At 42.0% G+C, this 20,902-nt stretch overlaps 1 protein-coding gene across 1 annotated transcript in view; it reads right to left on the bottom strand.

The window, feature by feature from the left end:
- Positions 1 to 20,902, bottom strand: part of LOC111144035 (contactin 4) — a 704,266-nt gene that overhangs the window by 4,420 nt on the left and 678,944 nt on the right. The window contains exons 14-22 of the mRNA XM_022498106.1: positions 17,592 to 17,712; positions 13,436 to 13,594; positions 10,955 to 11,104; positions 9,377 to 9,447; positions 8,075 to 8,309; positions 7,490 to 7,602; positions 6,752 to 6,938; positions 6,208 to 6,320; positions 894 to 1,062 (exon numbers count right to left, since the gene is read on the bottom strand). Coding sequence (XP_022353814.1) covers positions 894 to 1,062; positions 6,208 to 6,320; positions 6,752 to 6,938; positions 7,490 to 7,602; positions 8,075 to 8,309; positions 9,377 to 9,447; positions 10,955 to 11,104; positions 13,436 to 13,594; positions 17,592 to 17,712 — 1,318 coding nt within the window. The remainder of the gene's footprint in view (positions 1 to 893; positions 1,063 to 6,207; positions 6,321 to 6,751; positions 6,939 to 7,489; positions 7,603 to 8,074; positions 8,310 to 9,376; positions 9,448 to 10,954; positions 11,105 to 13,435; positions 13,595 to 17,591; positions 17,713 to 20,902) is intronic.

Below are 20,902 nucleotides of genomic sequence, written 5' to 3'. Positions count from 1 at the left end.
TTTTTTTTTTTTTAATAAATGAAACCACACAATAAAAAATAATATTCTGCTGAGATATATGCAAATGTGTGTGTGTATATATATATATATAACATATATATGTATATATATAAAACAGGATTGACTATGTTTGCTGAAAAAAGAATATTCTCACACTGTTCTGCCTTTGTTACTAAAGACAATCTTGACTATATATAGACATGTATTTAGGTACATGTTACATACACACATTCAAAATTAATAATGTCGAGTTCAAAATATTCTCAGCCACAGACACTGAGTTACACTGTTTTGCTAAAGACAAATTGCCTCAACATTTTAAAAAACCCTTTGCTGGGGCACCTGGGTGGCTCAGTGGGTTAAAGCCTCTGCCTTCATCTCAGGTCATGATCTCAGGGTCCTGGGATCAAGCCCCGCATCGGGCTCTCTGCTCAGCATGGAGCCTGCTTCCCTCTCTCTCTCTGTCTGCCTCTCTGCCTACTTGTGATCTCTGTCTGTCAAATAAATAAATAAAAATCTTTAAAATAAAATAAAAAACCCTTTGCTTTTTTCTCCTGACTGAGGCATGCTTTTAACTTGCTGAGCGATAGTTTTATAGTTGTTACAGATGCACACATGTCCACATGGGAAAACCAGTGTGACAGATTTGAGGCTGCTTTAATCTGATTTTTGACTGGCAACTGATTAAATCAGTCAAAACTGGTCAAATTGTCTTTTTTATGAAACCACCTGTGATCAGCAAACATCAGCTGTCTGATGAAAGGGGGCAGGACTGACCATTGTTATAGAAGCCTTTCTTTCTTTGTGGGCTCTACTTTGTCCAAGCCCGAACTCACTGGGAAGACAGGGGAGAGCCAGCAGGCAGGGGGAGGGGAGGAAAAAGACACTCTTACTTGATATCTTTGGGATTCGAATTTGTTCACTGCTGCTGCCGTCTCCTCCATCACTGAATGGCTTAATTTCTATTATGTAATCTTCATCAAAAGGCAAAGAAAGCTCCACGGATGTTTTATTTGTCTCAATGACAGATGTGCTGCTTTGTCTGTTCCATCTGTACAAGACCTGCCAATACAGAAAGAACAGGTGTCACCTGCTGTCCTCACAAAGGCCCCAAAGATGGAACATCCATTGTTCTCACCTTTCGGCACCAGCGAAATGTGGGCACGCCGAGGCGGTCAGGCTGCCCACACGCCCTTGGGAGCCTCATTTATAGTAAGGGGCACGTCTGCAGCCACAGTTTCATTATGAGGAACAAGCGTACAGGACACTGCAGCATGTGGACGGAGCCAGCATCTGTCAACCAATGCACCATGTGGCCACACAGAACCTCTGGAAGGCTCAGGTGACACACCTGGAAAACGACTTCCTCTTGGAGGCTGCACAGAGCTCAGTCACATGTGAGGGGCTTTGGCATTGGAAGCAACTTGGCTTCCGATGTGGGACTATAGTCCTCTTTATAATCTGAGCTTCAAACAATGAACCCACCTCACTGGGCTGTTTTCAAGGCTGCATGAGGATTGCATATTAGTGAAGGACTGGCTCAAAGGAAGCATGTAAGACATATAGTGTTTATGATGGCTTAAAGGAAACGCGAGATAAACATACTTGGCAAAGGTGAGAAGCGCAAGGCAGGCATCATTCATTATTATTATCATGAAACCTCTGGAGAGAGCCCATTTCAGCACAGGGAGATGATCTCCGAAAGGCAAGGGCAATTACCCCCTTTCCCCCCGCCCCGGAACTCCTCCTGAGCTATGTGGAAAATAGGGAATATTCTGTGGCCATCACTGTCACTCCAGAAGTGTCTATAGCTTCAACAGTCTCACTCCTGTATCTCTTCTTGGCCTCCCCTGGATGGGAGTCTGGATTGGTGGCTCATTTGATGAGGTTCCCAACTAGGTCTCCTGAAAACACACCCCCCTGCCTGGAATTGCCTACCTGGATTGCCACCAACAGAAACAAAACCTAAAAGCCTGGACAATCGCATCTGCCTTTTTGGATATAACAACGGGGATGATGATTGTCCTGCAAATACTTTCTGATGTTGACTGTGACCTAAGCGCCTTATCGACATCGCTGTGTTTAACCGTCACAACAATCAGACAACACAGTCGTTAGTATTCCTTGCCGCAGATGAGAAAACAGAGGCTGGATGAGGACAAAGAGCAGGTATGTGGCAAGGTGAGAGCTCCTGAACCCCAACTCTTAAATTATGGTCCTCCAAAACCTCCAGTTTCTCCTCATAGTGAGAAACAGAGGGGTGGGCGATCAGTGTTCTCCGTCCTGGATGTGCGGCGGAAGCACTTGGGGAACGTGTAAAAAATACTATGGCTCTAGCCTAGTGCTTCGCAACGGGAGGGGGGGCTGTTTTGCTCCTCTCCCCCAGGGGTCATTTGGCAATGTCTGCGGACTAGTTTTGTTTGTCACAGGAGGCACTACTGTTTACCGGGTGGGGGTCAGGGATGCTGCAGGACATCCTGCAATGCAGAGGACAGTCCCTAGGCTGAGAGGTACCCAGCTCAGACTGGCCAAAGTGAGGAGGCTCAGAAAGTCTGCTAGAGCCGCACTCCAGCGTTAGACTCCACGGAGGTGAGGTTGAGGCGTGGTTTGTGGGAAAAAAAAAAAAAAGAGAGAGAGAGAGTTTGATGTGATGTTACTGTGGCTGCAAAGCCTGGATTAAGTCAGGTATTTAACCTGAATGTGGATCAGAATTGCCTGGAGGGTTCATTCAAACACAGATCACTGGACCCCAGCTCAGAGTTTCTAACTTAGTAGTTCTGAGGTTGGACCTTAAAAAATCTCCATTTGTAACAAGTTCTCAGATAATGCCAAGGACTCTGGCCCACCAACGGCACTTTGAGATGGGTAAGATTAGCCCACATTTCAAAATTCTGATCTGCTGAAGTTAGAGACATAAGACCCACTCCACTATTGCAATAAAAACCAAACACACATAAAATTCAAAAAATTCCCTAAAATGGTATAGATCCCATTTGTTCCCTGGCAGTTCATCACCTTAATTTATATCTCTCTAATACAAGGTGGAAAACACAATTTCCGTAAGGTGGAAAGATTCATTAGCGCCCCTTTCCCCTCCGGAGCATCAGTTGTATCCAACTCGGCGTCCCCTCGCTCATGATCAGGCTCAAATAAATCCTCAGGCACATTTGGGAGTGTCAAAGCGTCTCATCACGGCCCTTCAGGAATGTGGGCTGGCTGATGGGATGCGAGGGCACATCTGGCTTTGAGGAATAAATTGCTTCTTTGATTTACCTCTGGTCCTTGCCAGAGCACACAGAATTCAACCAGTTTCAAATAGAAATCCAGGGGAAACACTTCCAGGAGAAAACAGCTCCGTTATCAGCACGGCTTATCAGTCTTGTAATATTAGGGACTGCATTGGAACCTAAATAAAAGCCTGTAAAACCTTTATTTACACCAAACACTCGGTTCAGCTGACCTATTTGAAGGCTGAGCTTGCATTTCATATAATCCAGGGTAGAAGACAGGGGGAAAGGGCAGGTTTATGGGAGTAATGCAGGTTCATGGGAGTTAACAATAGCAAGCACAATTCAATGTCTACTTTGTGTTTGAATGCCGTATGTTCTTTATTTTAATGAAAAGTAAGAGAAGTTTAATTTTTGTTCTTATCACATTAGGCAGTATCGACAACCTGAAATTATTTCAGTTGTAGTCCATTTTTCAATGTCTGGGTGAAACATCAAAGTGGAGATTTGTCCTAAGTTCTCAAAGATGACAAGTTTTGCCTTGGGAATTGGAAGAGTGGCTAAAAATGGAGCTGTTGGACCTCTGATTTCCTCACCAGATGTAGATCAATATGTGAAGTGTCCAGACCATCAGTCCCCAAAAAAGTGAAGTCACCGCCTCCCAAAGGTGTGATTTCCTTGGACTTGAGTGACCCTCTGAGGATGGTGCTTAGTGCACAGTTCTGTGCTTCTGTTCTTGCCGCTGTGGTCCCTGGATATTTTGAAATCACTGAGACACTCCCATAATCAAGGTTAACAGGACTCTCAGCTACTTTCCCTCAAACTGCATTTTCTCTGCTCCTTGTCCTTCATTGGATGTCCTTGTATACTACAACAAACAACATTTAGGAGTTTTTATGTTCTATGGCTGTTCCCACTCTTTGGCTACAACCATACATACCAGGGATCTGGGTTTCCAGATCACTACACCAGGGAGAAAGAGCCCCTAACTGTGTTATTTTGGCCTGTGCTTTGATTAAAACACTATGTATGGAACCTGGCAGGGAACCTCTCCACTTCACTGACACAGTCATACACTCGGTGCCTGGAGATGTCCTCCTCACAAGCAATGAGAGCTTTGTCACCACCTGCTACCATATTATGGGACGCCTGGGCTCTTCAACTTTGGGGAGCTGCACTGTGGCTTTGGAGGAAACTGCCTGACATCTTCAATGGGACCAATGAACATTGTATGTTCTAAGTACTAACACCATTACCTATTGAGGTAGGCACTCTAATACTGATATCAAAGATGAGGACACTGAGACCTGAAGCTATTATGCAATTTGCCCAGGGTACTATGAATGGTAAAGGGTAGATTTAGCATTCAAACCCAGGCAGTCTGGGTCAATAGCCTACATTCTTAACTCAGCCTAGTTTGGCCACCATCTATGTGGGAAAATTGTTTCCCCTCTCTGGTCTCTGTCTTCACAAATGCAAAACAAGGAGGTTAGAGGTAGAAAACTGATGGCCCATGGGTCACATATGGCCTGCATATTTTAACTGTTTGGCTCTTGGAGTGTTTATTTTATTTTGAGTTAGATGTCAATATTTAAAACTGTCCAAAAACTTATGCATGAAAAAATGTTGAGTTCTACCAAGAAACTGGAAGATATAGCCACACTGTTTGGCAACAATATGCAAGAGCTCAAAAGCCACAGCTCCTTCTGGACAATGAGAAAGTCTCTAATTCACCACAGTCTCTCATGCTTCCTGTTGTATCATACCGGCATGTGTGTACCTCAGGACCTTGGCACACCCCATTCACTGTGCTTGGAACACTTTTTCCCAGAGACCGATCTTTCTCCCAGAGACCTATCTTTCTCCCTTTTTCATGGCCCAACTGAAATGTCTGAGCAAAAGTTCAGAGAAATATAGAAATAGAAAACAGAAAGAGAAAATTTCTCCTTAATGAAAGAGAAAATGCACTCCCAAGGGGTTAAATGATTTACTTAGAGTCACAGAGTCAATAGAGGACCAATATGTGGGTCTCCTATCTCTTTATGCTATATGCTAGAAGACTCTGGGCTCTTAGAAAGGGGCCCAGTAAAAGGTCTGGAGATTAGTTTTTAGGGAATGTTTCTCCATTGGTACAATACTAATCACTGTGCAATGTGAATAAAAGAAAAGGAATCCATGACAGGGAGCCTTTTCCCAAATCTTTCTCTAATCTTAATACCCAAGGTTCTACCACCGTGTATGTCAACTCCCAATTCCAGCTTTGGTTTTATCAAGAATTTTCCAAGGGTCCCATGCTTTTTAACTAGTTCCTGGACTAGTTAAAACTAGTTAAAATGCCTTTCTGCTATGCTCAACATCACTCTGCAAAAATACCACAAAGCATAGCCTACTGACTGCTTCTGTCTGGCCTGCACTGCACTGCCTCGAATGTCACGTCCAGTAAAACAAAACAAGATATTACCAACTGCTTTTAATTGTGGCACCAAGGCTATTCACATTTTCTTTTCTAGCTCTTTAAAGTCAGGCTAGCACTCTGGGATCAGGCCAATGAATCTTCTACAAATTCCTTGCTTCTTTTTCTCTAAATAAATCTAACTATAGGAACATGAACAAAAATGATTAACCATTCATAATATTGTTGATTAAAAAAAAAGTCAACCAGGACAAGCACAAAACAAAGCTGACTGGAGAGATGTTACAAACGTGGTTCTTCATGAGTTTTTGATGACACAGCTATAGGGCCTTCAACCATTTTTGATTCACTCTGCCTGATTCCAAAGTTTAGTCAATTTTCTACAACTGCCTTATTGCCACGGACTATTTATAAAACTCAGAGCAAGCCACTCTGGGGACAGAGATGCCTAGAGGGGCTGTGGGACGTCATCAGGCAAAGTGAGAACATAGTCATATGATTTCCTGAGAAGAGACTGTTCTCACTAACAGCAGGATTAGGGGCCTCTGCAAAAAAGAAATTACCCACTTTGTATCCTTTTACTTCCGACTCATTATCTAGGGCCTTCACTTGATCCCAATTCAGGATGATTTTGGAGTCCGATGAATTCCATATGATGTTTCCGGGGGGTTGACTTGGTGCTATAAAAAAATTAAGATATACGAAGTCACAGATTATTAAGTCTCAATGGATTCTGAGGAATATATCCTTACTAGAATTCAAGAGTGGAGGCAATTTAATGGGCTATTGCACTAATATGTGTCTTCAAGGTCACTAAAATCTGACGAGATACAGCATTGCAAATGGAAAAAGATTCAGTTGGTCGCCTAACATTTATATCTAAAAGAAGTAGCCCTTCCCAGTGAGGAAAAAAACATTTATCTTTCTGTCCTCTGGAGCAATGAATTTTGCATGATATTCGGAAAGGTTCAGTTAAAATGCTAAGGTAAATTTGAATCCACATAATGATACCAATTAGTATGCAAATGATCATTGGGAGGTGGGGATGGGGAATGAACTGGGGATATGTCTGATGAATCCCTAAAATATTTCTGAGCAAGGATGTTCTTACGTGGCTTTCTGGTTGTCACATTGACCGTTGCGCTGGATGGGCCTGTCCCTGCAGTATTGTATGCCTTGACAGCTAAATGATACAGCGCGCTGCTTTTTAAATTGGTGATTTTTGTTGATGTCTGATTTCCAATTGTTCGTATTTTTCTAGCATTTTCTTCCTTGTCATCATGTCTCCAGTATTTAACCTAAGAAAATAAAAGGGAAGACCTTGGAAACGATATCTTTGGGGATATTTTCAATGTCATCAGCTGATTTTTAAAAAAATGCAGATTCTTATGAGGAATTAATTTTTTATACCAACTCATATGCGGAACTTTCGGAGCCAAGGGCTTGGTATGCTGTGAGAACTTACCCAGAATAGGAAGGGCCCCCCCCCCCCGACCTTTTTTGTTCCTAGCTTCATAGTGGGAAGGAAAATTGGCACAACCATTATTGGCCATTTCTCACTTGTCCCCTACATTTATCTTGAGCCCAAGTGATTCTGCATGTGTCAAAAGTCAAAGCTCATTTTGTCAACGCTCTTATAAATGCTTAGACCCACATGTATTTTGAAAAATACATTTCTGCAGTGTACCAGAAAAAGGGTGATCTCACAGTGGGATGTTAATTTTTCAACTAATGCCTACTCGAAGCCATTGTTCTCTGAAACAAATTCCTCTAAATAGGAATCTGAGTGATTTTCTCAATACAATGTGTCTTGAAGTTCCCAGACCCGATGCACGTATCTCTTACTTACCTCATAGCCTTGTATCCGTCCTCTATTTTTCTCCATGGGGGAGGCCCAGAAAACTTCAATGTCTGTGGCAGACAGACTTCTCGCAAAGATGCTGGCTGGTGGTTTGGTGGGTTCTACAGATGAATGTGGAAAAAGTAATTACTCTATCAGCCTCCTCCGGATACTGGCATTATAAGGAGCAAATAACCCATGGGTGTATAACAGCCCTTAGTGATTAGGACCCTAACCATCATTTTACAGAGGAGCCATGATTAATAGCTGGAATGGAGTGGGAAGAAAGATGGTAAAGACAAAAGTCTTTGGCTTCTAAATTTGGGGGTAGATGGAAGGGAAGTAATTCAGGACTGCTTAAATTTAAGCACCAAGTTTTCGTAGCTAGCAATTCCTTTAACACATATCCTTGTTAATTAGCATTTGCCAGAGGTGAGAGTCCTGGTCACTGGATTATGAAAATAAGAGGTAAGAAGAAAGGAAAGCCAACTGACTTGAGTAAGAGTCAGGAGAGCTGGGTGACAGTTTAGTCCTAAAGTCAGTAACATCTCATAGCCGAACAAGTATCCCTTATAGAGGCAGCATAAATCATACCTTCTTCTGCAGAATACACTACTGTGGTGGGACTGAACGGGCCTTCTCCTTTATTGTTGAAAACACCCACTTTAACCTCAAAGGGAGAGAAGGGGCGCACGCTCTCATTCCTGAACACGTATCTGGAGGCATCGGCTGATGCCAGCACTGTCAGCATCCAGATCATTTTGCCGTAGGGCCGGAAGGCCACCACATAGCCAAAGCCTCTGCCATTCTGTAATTCCTCGGGGACTGTCTGGGAAAGAAGGGAGGTAGTTTTCAGAAATCACAGCAGTTTGATTCAAATGCTAAGATTGTTTCTTTTCACCCTACCTTCCAACGTTCTTATAGACATTCTTCCCACCTATCTTACTCCAGATTTTGTCAGGAGACGGGTTTGGGCCTTGCCATCCATCTATCTTAGCTATGCATGAGGTATTGAAATAAGGTTAAACGAATCCTAGGGAGAACCTGCAGTGGAGAGCCTGCTTGTTGATGGGGGAGACTCAGCTCTGAAATTCTTAGAAATGACTAGGAAATTCAGTGGATAGTTGATCTAGAAACCAACAATGCAACATGTACCATCCAATACGAATCTTCCTCCAGGGGCAAACAGACAAAAGATCGCATTGCAGATCTCATCTTGGTGCAGGCAAGATCTTCCCCCTCAGAACTGAGGAGCTAAGCCGGAGAGGGTGAGAAATTTCCTTCACTGCTGGGGCTTTAATTAAATGAAAGATTTTTAACTTCCGGAACTGTTGTCTAGAATCTTTCAAAAACATTAAGAACACTTCATAAAACTTCAATCTCCTCTCTCAAAATAAATTTTTAATAAATTGGTGACTAACCTACCTCCAAGTTGTTTTAAAAATACCTCACAGAAGAGGGCTCCAGAAGCAAAGCCAATGGCCAGGAAATCATGCTGGCACACCCACTCTATTGCTGGCAGAGGTTTTAAATCAATTGCCCATGTCTCAATTCAGGAAGAAAGGAAAACTGGTTTTCTTTGAACCAGCCTTCATAGGGTATATATATACATATACATATATATGTATATATATATATATTTTTTCTTGTGTTGTCATCCATTTCATGATTTTTTTTTCTGTGATGCATCCAATTAAAACTTAATTCAAGAATTAATGGGCAAACACCATCTTTTCCTGCTACTCATTAGCTAGGTGAGAGGGAGTGTTTGCACTCCACTGAGTTTTGGCTCTTAAAAACACAGGAGAAAACTTCTCAGAGTTTTCTTTCACACAGAGGAAAAAAATAAAATAGCCTATACTACTGAGCGTTCCTTTTGTTCCATGATTCATTTACCTCCCAGGTTATAACCAGCTCAGATTTGCTGCCTCCACCACCACTGACGTTAGCTGGGGTGACTTCGGGGACTGTGCAGGAAACAAAAAACAAGTCACGTCAGGTGGTAAAAGCAAATCAAGGGCAGGAAGGTCACCTGGCTGAAGTGACTCCCTTTAAACAAATACGCTGATAAACATATATCTTTGTCTTTTGAGATCAGGACCAGTGTGCTCAAGCCACCCAAAGCATCAGCTTAAAGAAGTGAAACATACCAAGGAAATCACTACTGGTTACCTGTTTCCCATTCAACAAGGTACCCGAGGTATGTGACAAGTCTGACCAGCTTTCGGCTCCATCCCTAGAGGCCGAGGTTCAGTGCTTTGAAAGGACTGAGGTTCTGGTTCTAATGCTTGGAGAGGCGTTTATTAATGATGCGGTGGTACACAAAAGACAGACAATACGCACTCTGACCATGCAGAGCTTACAATCTTGTTGGAGGGAGAGGGACATGCAGAAAATTACACAGGGATGTCGACAATAAACAACAATACGGTGCAGACAGAATGAAATGCAGTGACGTTCTGAAGTAGCAGGCTGCTCAGAGTAGGGTTGGGCTAATGGCTTCTCGGAGGAAGGTGAGTTTTGAGCTGGGTGCTGAAGGAAGTGGTGGACATAGGTTAACCCCTGGCTCACTGTGCTTAACCTCTTTGATCCCCAGTTTTCTCTGTAAAAGAGGGGAAATTATGCTAGCTTCTTCCTCAGGACTGCTGAGAGGAATCAATTCAATGACAGTTTTGGAGGGGGAAAAGAGAGCATGGGGATTAGCTAGTTACCACCATATAAATGAAAGATTCCAGAAAGAATTTAGAAAATTAGTGACTGGGTGTGTTCCCTCAGTGAAAGCCAATAAAATAGATCTAGATGGATTTCTGCCCAAAGAGTAGGGTCAGAGTTCCCATTTGCTTAGGAACCTTCAACACGCACTTGGCCTTGTCACAGCTGGGGACTCTGCAAAGACCCACATGTAGGCCGCCCACTTGACAAGAGAGAAGGAAATGTACAACTGACACAAGTGACTGTTATTCTCGCCCTGTGCTCCTTCAGGCTGTGGGCACGGAGGGTCTCATACTGAACTGTTGCCTGGGCTTGTGTGAGTTAGCAGGATGTTCTGAATCTTAGCTTCTGGGAAAGGTCAGTAAGAAAATCTTACCAAATACTTCTAAAAAATTTATTCTTTGCAACTCATGATTTCTGTGTGCTGATTTTATTTGAAATGTGGGGCGTGTATTAAAAAATAATTCCTGGTTGAAGAATCTTGGTGAAAATGAACCAACGAAGAAAGTTGGCATTAGAAGAACTAAGCACAGGGTATCTCCCCCTATACAAGGAGACCCAGTGGAGAGTAAGAACTTAACTCTTGACTGAGACTCAATAAGCTGAGCAAGTCCTCACCTGGTTTCTGATCAATGTAATCATTCAAGGGAAGGGGGTGCTAATACAGAGCCTCGTTAGGGCTAAAGAGCAGGAAGAATTCAAAGCCTTTTCCTAAGAGATCATAGCTACTGGCATAGAGTCTGTGTCATGGCTGCTACTCACGAGCCTCTTCTGTCCTCCGCTTCTCTGAGGGCCGGCTGGGCTCCCCGATCCCAATCACATTGGCCGCCACGGTGCGGAATTCATACTCGACCCAAGGGTTCAAACCCACGACAGTCGCTGTGAATGTCTTCCCATCAATAAGTTCTGGGACTGAAAGACATCAAAAGGTGGGGATGTTTTACAGGATTCTATGTCAAGCAGAGAGGAACTTCCATCCATCATCATTACCGTTACTGTGTGCAGGGCATTGTAGTTGGTCTGAGACAAGTTGTTCAACAGCTGTTAGTGGGAAGTAATTCAAGAACTCTCTTTTGCTAAACTAACAGGTTCAAATCAGATACCAGCAGATGACATTATGGTCTTCAAAGCCCCAAGGCACTTGACTGTAATCATTTATTGCTATCACCTAATACATTTTCCAACATTTACTGCACAGTGTTATCTACACTGTATACTTTTTACAACTATTCTATGAATAAAGTAAAATCACTGTCTTCATTTTTGTAGATGAGGAAACGGTATCTTATAAAGATTAAGTTACTGACCCAAGATTGCACTGAATTTGCACCTTTGTGTGGCCCAAGTTCTATAACTTACTATAATAATGACGTTAACAAAATTATGAATCTATAATACCACTGACAGGAACTATACTAACACATCTCAAGAAAGAATCTGTAAACCTAAAAGGAAAGACCATGAAGATCAGGGAGTCAGAGAGGCAGAATTTGACAGTATTCACCCAGAAGTGTTTGGAGAAGAGCTCCTTCCCAATAGGACATGGCCCACTGTTTGATGCCATAAAGTAACAAGCAATGGACATTGCCTCCAGGCTCACTGAATAACTGTTTGAGTTTTAAATGGGTTATCATAAAGATTTCCCATGTGAGGGGTACCTGGCTGGCTCAGTCAGTACACCATGCAACTCTTGATTTTGGGGTTGTAAGTTCAAGCCCCACATTGGGTATAGAGCTTACTTAAAAAAATAAAAAATAAAGATTTCCCATGTGGCCAAGAAGACTTAAAGGGAGGTCCCCTGTGACAAAGCTGAGGCCATCATCCTGGTGCCTAGGGTTCAGTGGCTGCCAGGCTCCTTAGGCCACACTAACACAGTCCTAGCCTCCAAAGGTAAAGAGTGTGGGCTTTGGAGTCAGACCATCTGGATTCTAAACTTGAATCCACACTTAGTACCCCAATAACCTTGGGCAAGTCTCTTAACCTTTCCAGTGCTCTGGTTTCCCTACCATAAAATGAGGCTAATAACAGTATCTATTCACACCACTGTTGAGAAAATTAAAAAAAAAAAAAGCACTTAGCAAAGCATAGAGCACACAGTAAGGGCTCAGCAAATTATAGTGTTTTGTTTTGTTTTAAACCATCATTATCAGCAGCATCTTCATCCTCTTCCTTTTCTTCATTATATTTCTGTAGTACTTCTTGTTCTTAAAATGTTTCACAATTGTTTCTCTTTTGGTTTATACACAATTCTCATCATGCCCATTTAACAGAAGATGTAGTTGTCTAGAGATCTTCTGAGTAGCAGAGTCAGGGCTAGCATGATCCCCTAACTTCCAGATTTTTTCTATCTTTCCTTCCTAAGCACAAATGTGACTCAGAAGAAAGAGATTGAGCTGCAAACACAGAAACCCACTTCTGAGGTTGGACAAGCTGATGTAAAAAAACAAAAAACAAAAAACAACGAGGTTGTTAAAATCAATATGATTCATCTGAATTGCACAGAACTACTCCTATCACCCCATGTATTTCTATTTCAAATATCAAGACAACACAGTCAACCCTTGAGGACCAGAGGAGTGTGTATCTTGCTGGCAATAATTACTTATTTGTCCATTCTTCCTCAAATGAAACCTACGTAAAATAACAAGAGTCAGTTTGAAGGGGCAGGGATGGTATGGCAACTCACATGGCTTTTAATATAACAGAATCTCATGACTCTTCATGTCCAAATTTAGCCATCTTAAAAAAAAATAGATAGCAAGTCAAGAGGCTCTAGGCAGTCCTTACTTACTGGTTTGTTGAGAGCCATATATAAACTTTACATAGACTATGTAGACTAGCATAATCCATGGCTTCTCAAAGTGTATCATCAGTAGCACACAGATAATTTTAGGTAATATGCAGATTGAATGTTATATATATATTTTTTTACAACTAAAGTATTTTAATATGTATGTTAAGAAAAACTATGACCAACATACAGACCTAGCATTTCATAGACATTATTGCTTAGGACAAGTTAAGAAAAACAAACAAACAAATGTGAATTGATATAAAGAAAAATATTAAAGAAATGATAGTACCATTGACTGAGGGTTAGGAAACACTGCCACAATGTATCATTCATAGTTGTGTCTTAATGAGAACCTAGATGGCCCTTGGCTTCTGCCACAGTGCTCTGTCCATTATGCTGAGTTTAAGAAGCCTCTGTGAGACACGAGAACCAGGCATCCAATATGGTACCTGTATTGACTGCTTGCCAGCCCACGGAGAACGGAGTCCTGGCTTGAATGACATACATGGTGATGGGGCTGTGGTTGTCAGGTCCAGGTCTCCAGGACAGCTGAGCAGTGGTATCTGTAATTTCATCTATGGTCACAGACTCTGGGGGTCCTGGGGGACCTGTGAAAGAGCAAGACCCTCAGAGGTGGAGGAGTACGTTCACGTGCCCAAGCGAGTGATTGTGGAACTGAGTGCAGTGCTGATCCAGTCAACCATTTCACCCACTCACAGATTCATCACTTGTCAATTCCTTTTTGAATGCCTATTGGGTGCCCAACATTCTTCTAGGCTCTGAAACTACAGAGATGAATGAGACACGGACCCTTCTTTCTGAGGGGGTCACTATATAATCAGAAAAAAATAATAGGTCAGCCAGGAATTAAAATAGAATACTGGTTCCAAATGGTAGGAGAGACTACTGGGATACCACAAAAGCTCAAGTTCATTAATTCAACTATCATATATTTACAGGCTCCTGATATGGGTCAGGCAGTGTTATCTGTGGATATAATAGTGATAAATGAAGATGACAGTCTTTTGGAAATGGTCATTGCTAGGATTGAGCATGTGGATTTGAGCAGAACTGGCTTTGGGACTTCCATGGTCCCGATGCTGCTCCATACATTTCTACTGCGCTGTAATTACTGACCCCAGCCCTGCCCCATGTCATATGCGAACACACACTTGTATACAAGGGAATGTCTGTGAAAGTGGCCGGTGCTCAAGAGTCACAAGATTATGGCTTCTTCAGTACAACTTCAGACCTGGGCTGGAGTCGAAAGACCTTCATTTGCAGCTTCTGTAAATCATACCTGTTATTTTTCTACTTATCTTCCTGATGTTCACTGTTTCTCCCCATGTATTTAAACCATTGAAATGAGAGGAAATCAGTTCTAAATGAAGGCTTGGAAATCCCAGATGAACAGAGGATGGAAAGCGATAGACAAACAAACACAAAATTGCAACCCAAGCAAAGCCCCAGAGGTGTCTTAGATTCCAACAGGAAAGGTTCTTACCAGGCAATTCAATGCATTTGTAGCAAGACACAACTGACCGCCTCAGGAGGGAAGGTGATCATGAGGGAGACATGATGACAGTCCTCATGTCCCTGAGACAGGAATAAGAAGCTATCTATTCCTGGGAGGGCTTTGCTCACCCACCTATAGAGGTCAAGTGTACTGCCATGCACTACTGGGCCAGGTGGCTGGGCAGGGAAGAAAGACGTCTAGCGGAGTGGTGAAAAGTTAATTGTAATTTCCTGAAGTAAGACTTTCACTCCTGTACCCTTCACAGGATGCCCTAAATTTCTCTTTCCTTTTTAAAAAATCATTTTTATAGACCCACAGGTGAAACTAAATTTGTCTTCTCCCTCCTACTCCTGCATGAAAGGTCTGGAAATCTGTACGCTGAAACTGATTAATTTTCCATGGTGACATTTCAGCACGCCAGTCTAATGCCACCTGGATAGAGCTGAGGCAAACTTTGGTCTTTGCAACCCTGATTAACTAGATAAAGTCCAGAACACCCTATCATTGTCTTTTTTCTCACTACCTCGCTCATCCTAGATTCCCTCCACCAACCCCAATTTCAATGAATGCTCTTTTTTGATGGCCTTTAAAATCAAAGTAGCATAAATAGAAAAGTGTTCCCCTCTAAACTCCTCAATGAACTAAACAGACAGGGATTATTTGAGCCCACTTTGGGCAGCCAAGTAAAGGAAAATGAAGGGGTGGTATGAATTTGGCCACTGGTGGTAAGATGGTGCTTGCATAACTTTGTTTGCTCTGCTGCTCCTGCCACTGACCACACCAGTGGTCACGGAATGTTTGTCAACTTTGTGTTGGGGAAGTAGGGTCCCTCTTTCAAAATGAGAAGATGAGCCAATGTTTATCCTCTGAACAAAATGTTCACATGGTCAGGGCTCACAGATGTTTTGGTCAAGGCAACAGAAGAGGGAACACTGGTATGAGACCAGAGCCTCAGCTTCTCTCTCAGTGAAGAAGGGCTTTTCTACCCACCGGTAGCGGGCTATACACTGAATAAAGTAGGTATCAGAGAATCAAGGGGGCTGGAGCCAAGACTCAAAGCTTTACCAGTTTCAGATACAAAAATCTCTTACAGGGCAGTGAAATACGTTTCTGCGACCTTTCTCTAATATGCAGAAAAGCTGCAAGGGCAGAGCTAGAGGAAATAAAACGAAAGATTATGGTTTAAAATGGCATATTAATTTATTGGCCTTATTAACTGATTAGACTAGATTTTCTTTTAGACTGAGTTTGCAAATTCCTCTTGGTATTTAATGTTATTTTCTGTGAAATGAAGTATACAGTATCATTTAAGAACTTCAAGTATTACTGATTTAAATATTTATTAGTCTAATTTATTGGTGTTTAAACTGCTGATCTGAACATTATCCTAATTAAATAGAGGATAAATTTTCGGCAACAGAATTCTTTTGTCCCTAGGGGGAGAGCAGAGCGGCTCTCATGTATTTTAAAATGGAAATAAACACGTTTCCATAAGTTATTCAATGGGTAGCTCAACCCAGGGTGAAAGTTTTTTGCTCTTATCGCGCTCTTATCTGTACCATTACCGAAAGGTTTTTTTTTTTTTAAACAGATTTTATTTTATTTTTAAAGATTTTATTTATTTATTTGACAGAGAGAGATCACAAGCAGGCAGAGAGGCAGGCAGAGAGAGAGGAGGAAGCAGGCTCCCCGCTGAGCAGAGAGCCCGATGCGGGGCTCGATCCCAGGACCCTGAGATCATGACCTGAGCCGAAGGCAGCGGCTTAACCCACTGAGCCACCCAGGTGCCCCCCGAAAGGTTTTTGTAGGCAATTTAAAGAGGAAGGAAGCAGACAGTTGGAAAAGCTATTTTTCTTTAACCTCTCTTGACAATGAGGTTAAGTCGGGAACTCCCACACATCTCCCCCTCTCAGGTTCTGCCTAAGGGTAGGGCAACATGTCTATCACTTCCAGTAATCCTTGTTCTCCCTGAACTCAGATTTACCCTGCCTCTGTATCTGATTTCCCCTGGAGTTGTGATTCTTGCCCTCCAGGTTCTGCTGGCCAAAGATACCCAAATACCAATGCTTAGGGTTCAGAGGAAGGAGGTGCTAGCGGAGAGATTATTTGGATATTCTGATTTGGTTTCACTTTTAACACTTGAGAAAAGCTCTGAGCATGTCAGTTTGATTCTTGTACATCCACTGGTTCCCAAAGATTTTAATTTCAGTATAAAAAATATTTGTTAAAGGGGTGCCTGGGTGGCTCAGTGGGTTGAGCCTCTGCCTTCGGCTCGGGTCATGATCTCAGGGTCCTGGGATCGGGCCCTGAGTCAGGCTCTCTGCTCGGCGGGAAGCCTGCTTACCCCTCTCTCTCTGCCTACTTGTGATATCTCTCTCTCTGTCAAGGAAATAAATAAAATCTTCAAAAAAAAATTTAAAAAATATATATTTGTTAAAGCTCCATTTACTGTTGCTTTGTAAACTGGTTCCATGGGGCTCAATCAGGGCCTTTGGAGCCATTAGGTTGAAGTTAGGCCATGTTGGGAGGACTGAAGAAAACCTCACAAAGGTCAGTTTGCACATCAACTGCCAGCTGATTTACTGCATCCCAGACAGTCACAAAGTGTTCCCTCTAAAGCCATATTTTAAGAACTGGATTGAACTATTAACTTTAGGGAAAAAAGGGAACTGGGAAAAACAGGTGATTTTCTGAAGCCACAGTTCTATCAGTGCCCTAAATCACTAATTTGGCTTAGCCCAGATGAAACATCAAAAGGCACGGTTTGATCCTTCTTAAAACTATTTGCTTTTGTTAATCCAAAATTATTCTAGAAGGTCCTATCAACTCCAACAGCCACACATCGGGGCACTTAGGGCACTCACAGGAGTTATTTTCAGTCCAGAGTAACCAGATTGCTCTGCACTTTCTGGTGATCCCTCCTATGAGAAAGAGATACACAGAGGACTGTGGGCTGTTAGCCACTGTTTGCAATGTTCAGCTTCTATCTAACTTTCTTCTGTAATTCTAAACCGGTGAGGTTTTTAGCAACCTGTGCAGGAGTAGATATCACACAAGCATTCCAGGAACAGAAACCAACATTCCCATACCTCTCACAATCAGGTCCGCAGCAGCAGAGAGCTTGTCTACACTTGTTTGGACCATGCAGACGTATTTCCCAGCATGCTTCAGCTGGATGTTTCGGATCATCAAATCACCAGCTGAATCCTGCTGATAAAGTAGGGGAAAGTGGCTACAATTACTTTTTAATGAGCTCTAAATATCATTATCACATGAAGGACACTGTGACTAATGGATTTATTTTATACTGGCTGATGAAAACATTAGTGATGCAAGCCATGGCCTATTAAAAACATGTGAGCCTGCCTGGGAGATAAGAACCCCAACACCTTCAGAACACACCTTGGACAAGACCTTGGGGGTGTGTGGCTTCTCTGGGTCTCTGGAGCAGTTTGCCACCTGTGTCGGAAGCACTTAAACTTACTGAAGGTGGCTCTTGATCTCGTCCTGTGGGTTTCTTCAGATAAGCCCTCAACCTGCAGCCTTCACTGGCTTTCCCATACTTTGGAACTCTATATTTGGAAAGGGGAGGCAAGCCCACATTTGGAGGCATCTGCATTTTACTGCACAACTCTGTCTTACAGCCAGCATTTTGATTGTTCCCAGGTTTGAATTAAAAGAGTATGAGGACCACACTCTCCAAGGAAATCTAGCATCACCTAGTGTGGAAGACTGCTATAATTTGTTTTTGAAATGCCAAATGCAAGTTTGATTAGCAGATGAATAGGACTGATTACATCCTAGTATGGATTTCTGTGTGCCCTAGAAATATTCCTACATGCTCACCAGCACTGTGCTTTTAATAAAAATGAGACGGTTCTTCTACAGGTTATCACGAAGGTGGCATTTTAACTAAAGAACGTGGCTACACGTTGGGGTTTCATTTCACAGCTCTGTTCATCGAAAGTTTGGGGAGCAGGTGGCTTGCGTAGGAGTGCTCCCTAGAGGTCAGATGCAGGAAGCTATGTTTACTTCTAACCCCATAATGGATGACAAGGTAACATAGGCTATTTTGGCCCTGTTGCTATTCTTCCAAATGACAATAATGTTCTATAATATTTAAATACGGGAGTCATATATTAAAGCTAAATATGTTCTATGAGGTAGGTGCTCTATTGTCCTTACTTTACAGGTGAAGAAACTCCAGCACAAAGAAGTTATGACTTGCCTGAAATCACTTAGCTAATAAATGGGGGAGCCAGGATGTGAACCCACAAGGTCAGGCCATTCTACCAATTTGAAAGACTTTATTCTCAATCTAAGTTAATGTGTACTTAGTTCCCTTTGTTTTAGAGCAACATATCACAAATCCATCCAGGACAATGGAAAACCTGGAACTGCCAATAGTTGTAAATAAGTTTAGAAGACAGGCTCAAGCATTCAGTGAAGGGAGAGCTGATGTGTAGGTACTCAGTTAGCTTGGGCTGATCCCTGCTGTGTGATTTTATGTAAGTCTCTGGGTTTCAGTTTACTGACCTATGAAAGAAGGATACATTGCCCACTGGGTGAGGTTGTGAGAATCAAATCAAACTGTATGTGTATGTGAAATCTGAAAACTGGGAAGCACAGAGTGAATTTAAATTGGTCTTAATGACGACCATGAGTGGTCATGTCAAAGATATTAAATCTACCTCAAGGAGAGCTGTGATATATATATTTTTTTAACCTGAAAGCTCTTTTATTTATAACCCTTGGGTTCTCATTCAGATTCTATTTACTAATCAAGTCTTATAATTGCTCAGTAAAAAAGAGTACAATAATTGCTACCCTATTCCACAGGCTTTCTGTGATGATTAAAGAGCTGATAGACATGAAAGTGCTTAATAAATGATCAGGCACTGGGCAAATATAAGGCTTCATCATCATCATCATTAATACTTCTTTACCTAAGACATTCATGTGGTTATTAGGACTCTAGGGTATAGGTTTAAACAGAAAAATATGCCTCACAAGGAGGCGTGTGCAGGGAAGGTGGAAAGCTGAATTTGTTTTAAAGAAATGGGTATACTTTATCAATAATCCATTTTATTCACCAAGGTCTTAAAGTCAGGATAAACTAGTTGTAGCCTGAAAACTTCACAGTACAGCACCATATTAATGGAATGTGCGGTCTTTATTTACAGATGTGGACCAGAGTTGTGTTTTAAAAGTTTAAATTGAAACAAAGAAAAAAATAAAGTCAGGATTGAAGTAAGAGTCTCACAGAAGGAGACCACAATCAACTTTCTCTTTCCCTTTGAAGTCCTCTAGATCACCCAGTTTGCTGAGATCTTTGTGTTCCTCCCAAAGTGAACAAAACAGCACCAGCTTATATTCTCCTGGTGTGGTCTGTTCTGTTCCTGACAGGGCATTTGGAGGCTGTCAAAGGACAAATGGAAACTGAAAACCCCAACAGGCTGGCTCTACCCAACATCCCTTCCACCACGCTGACCCAGGAAGTAGAAGCTGTGAAATGGCTTGACTTCAAAATTGCTTCCCTCCCTCTTCTACTGTCATGTTCTACCTCTATAGACATTAAGGATCCTGGTGACTAACACACTTTCTTCTCACAGTTTGTAGTGCTGTCCTGAATTTTTCACTTCTTTGCAATAATTGATTGGTGAGAGTTTCAGAGAAGAGACAAGCTTTTCCCATCTGAGAGGCTAACGAGGGTGATCCCACAGACAGAACTCTCTACAAAGGTGGTCATTAGTGCTTGACTCCATAAAGGGTGTCTCCACCTGTGCCTCAGCCCATATTTGTCTGACTGGCAGGCTAGCTCTTTTGATCGGTCAGACAGCTGTTCTAATTGGTTGGTGCCTGTGCCATTCTGGGAGATAATATTTTTAATGTCTCTCCTGGACAAGACATTGGTCTTAGTGTGAAAACTAATATTCTGTTTAATCTATGAAGGTCTTCTCAATGTATACTTTCCTGTTATTAAAATCAATGTTATTCTTCCTTCAATTAGTACAACTATTAAAATTTGTCAAATACTTCTTTTGAGGGAGGCATTGGACTATGCACTTTTCTAGACCTGAAGGTATTTAATATCTTCAATGCCCTTGTGAAATTCATATCTCTCCCACTTGATTATTAAGCCGAATCATATCAAAGAAGTCCAGAATGCTTAATTTTGGCAATTTCATCCAGCCTTTCTCAACCAGGATTCCAAGAGAGACTCCCTCATGACCTAAGGTATCCACTGATGTAATAAACTAACTTCTCTCCTATGTATCTAAAATATTACCAGTTGTATATGATCTTTGGAAAAACTGAGAAAATGCTTGGTGCTCTGTGAGAGATACCATTTGAGAAAGGCTGCAAGAATGTAATTAACAGGACTAATACTATAGTTGAA

This window comes from Enhydra lutris, unplaced genomic scaffold (assembly GCF_002288905.1).
Source record: "Enhydra lutris kenyoni isolate GAN:26980312 unplaced genomic scaffold, ASM228890v2 scaffoldscaffold10, whole genome shotgun sequence".
In the NCBI taxonomy this organism is placed as follows: Eukaryota; Metazoa; Chordata; class Mammalia; order Carnivora; family Mustelidae; genus Enhydra; species Enhydra lutris.
The sequence above is the reverse complement of the archived record's forward strand: the minus strand, read 5'-3'. Positions and strand labels throughout refer to the sequence as shown.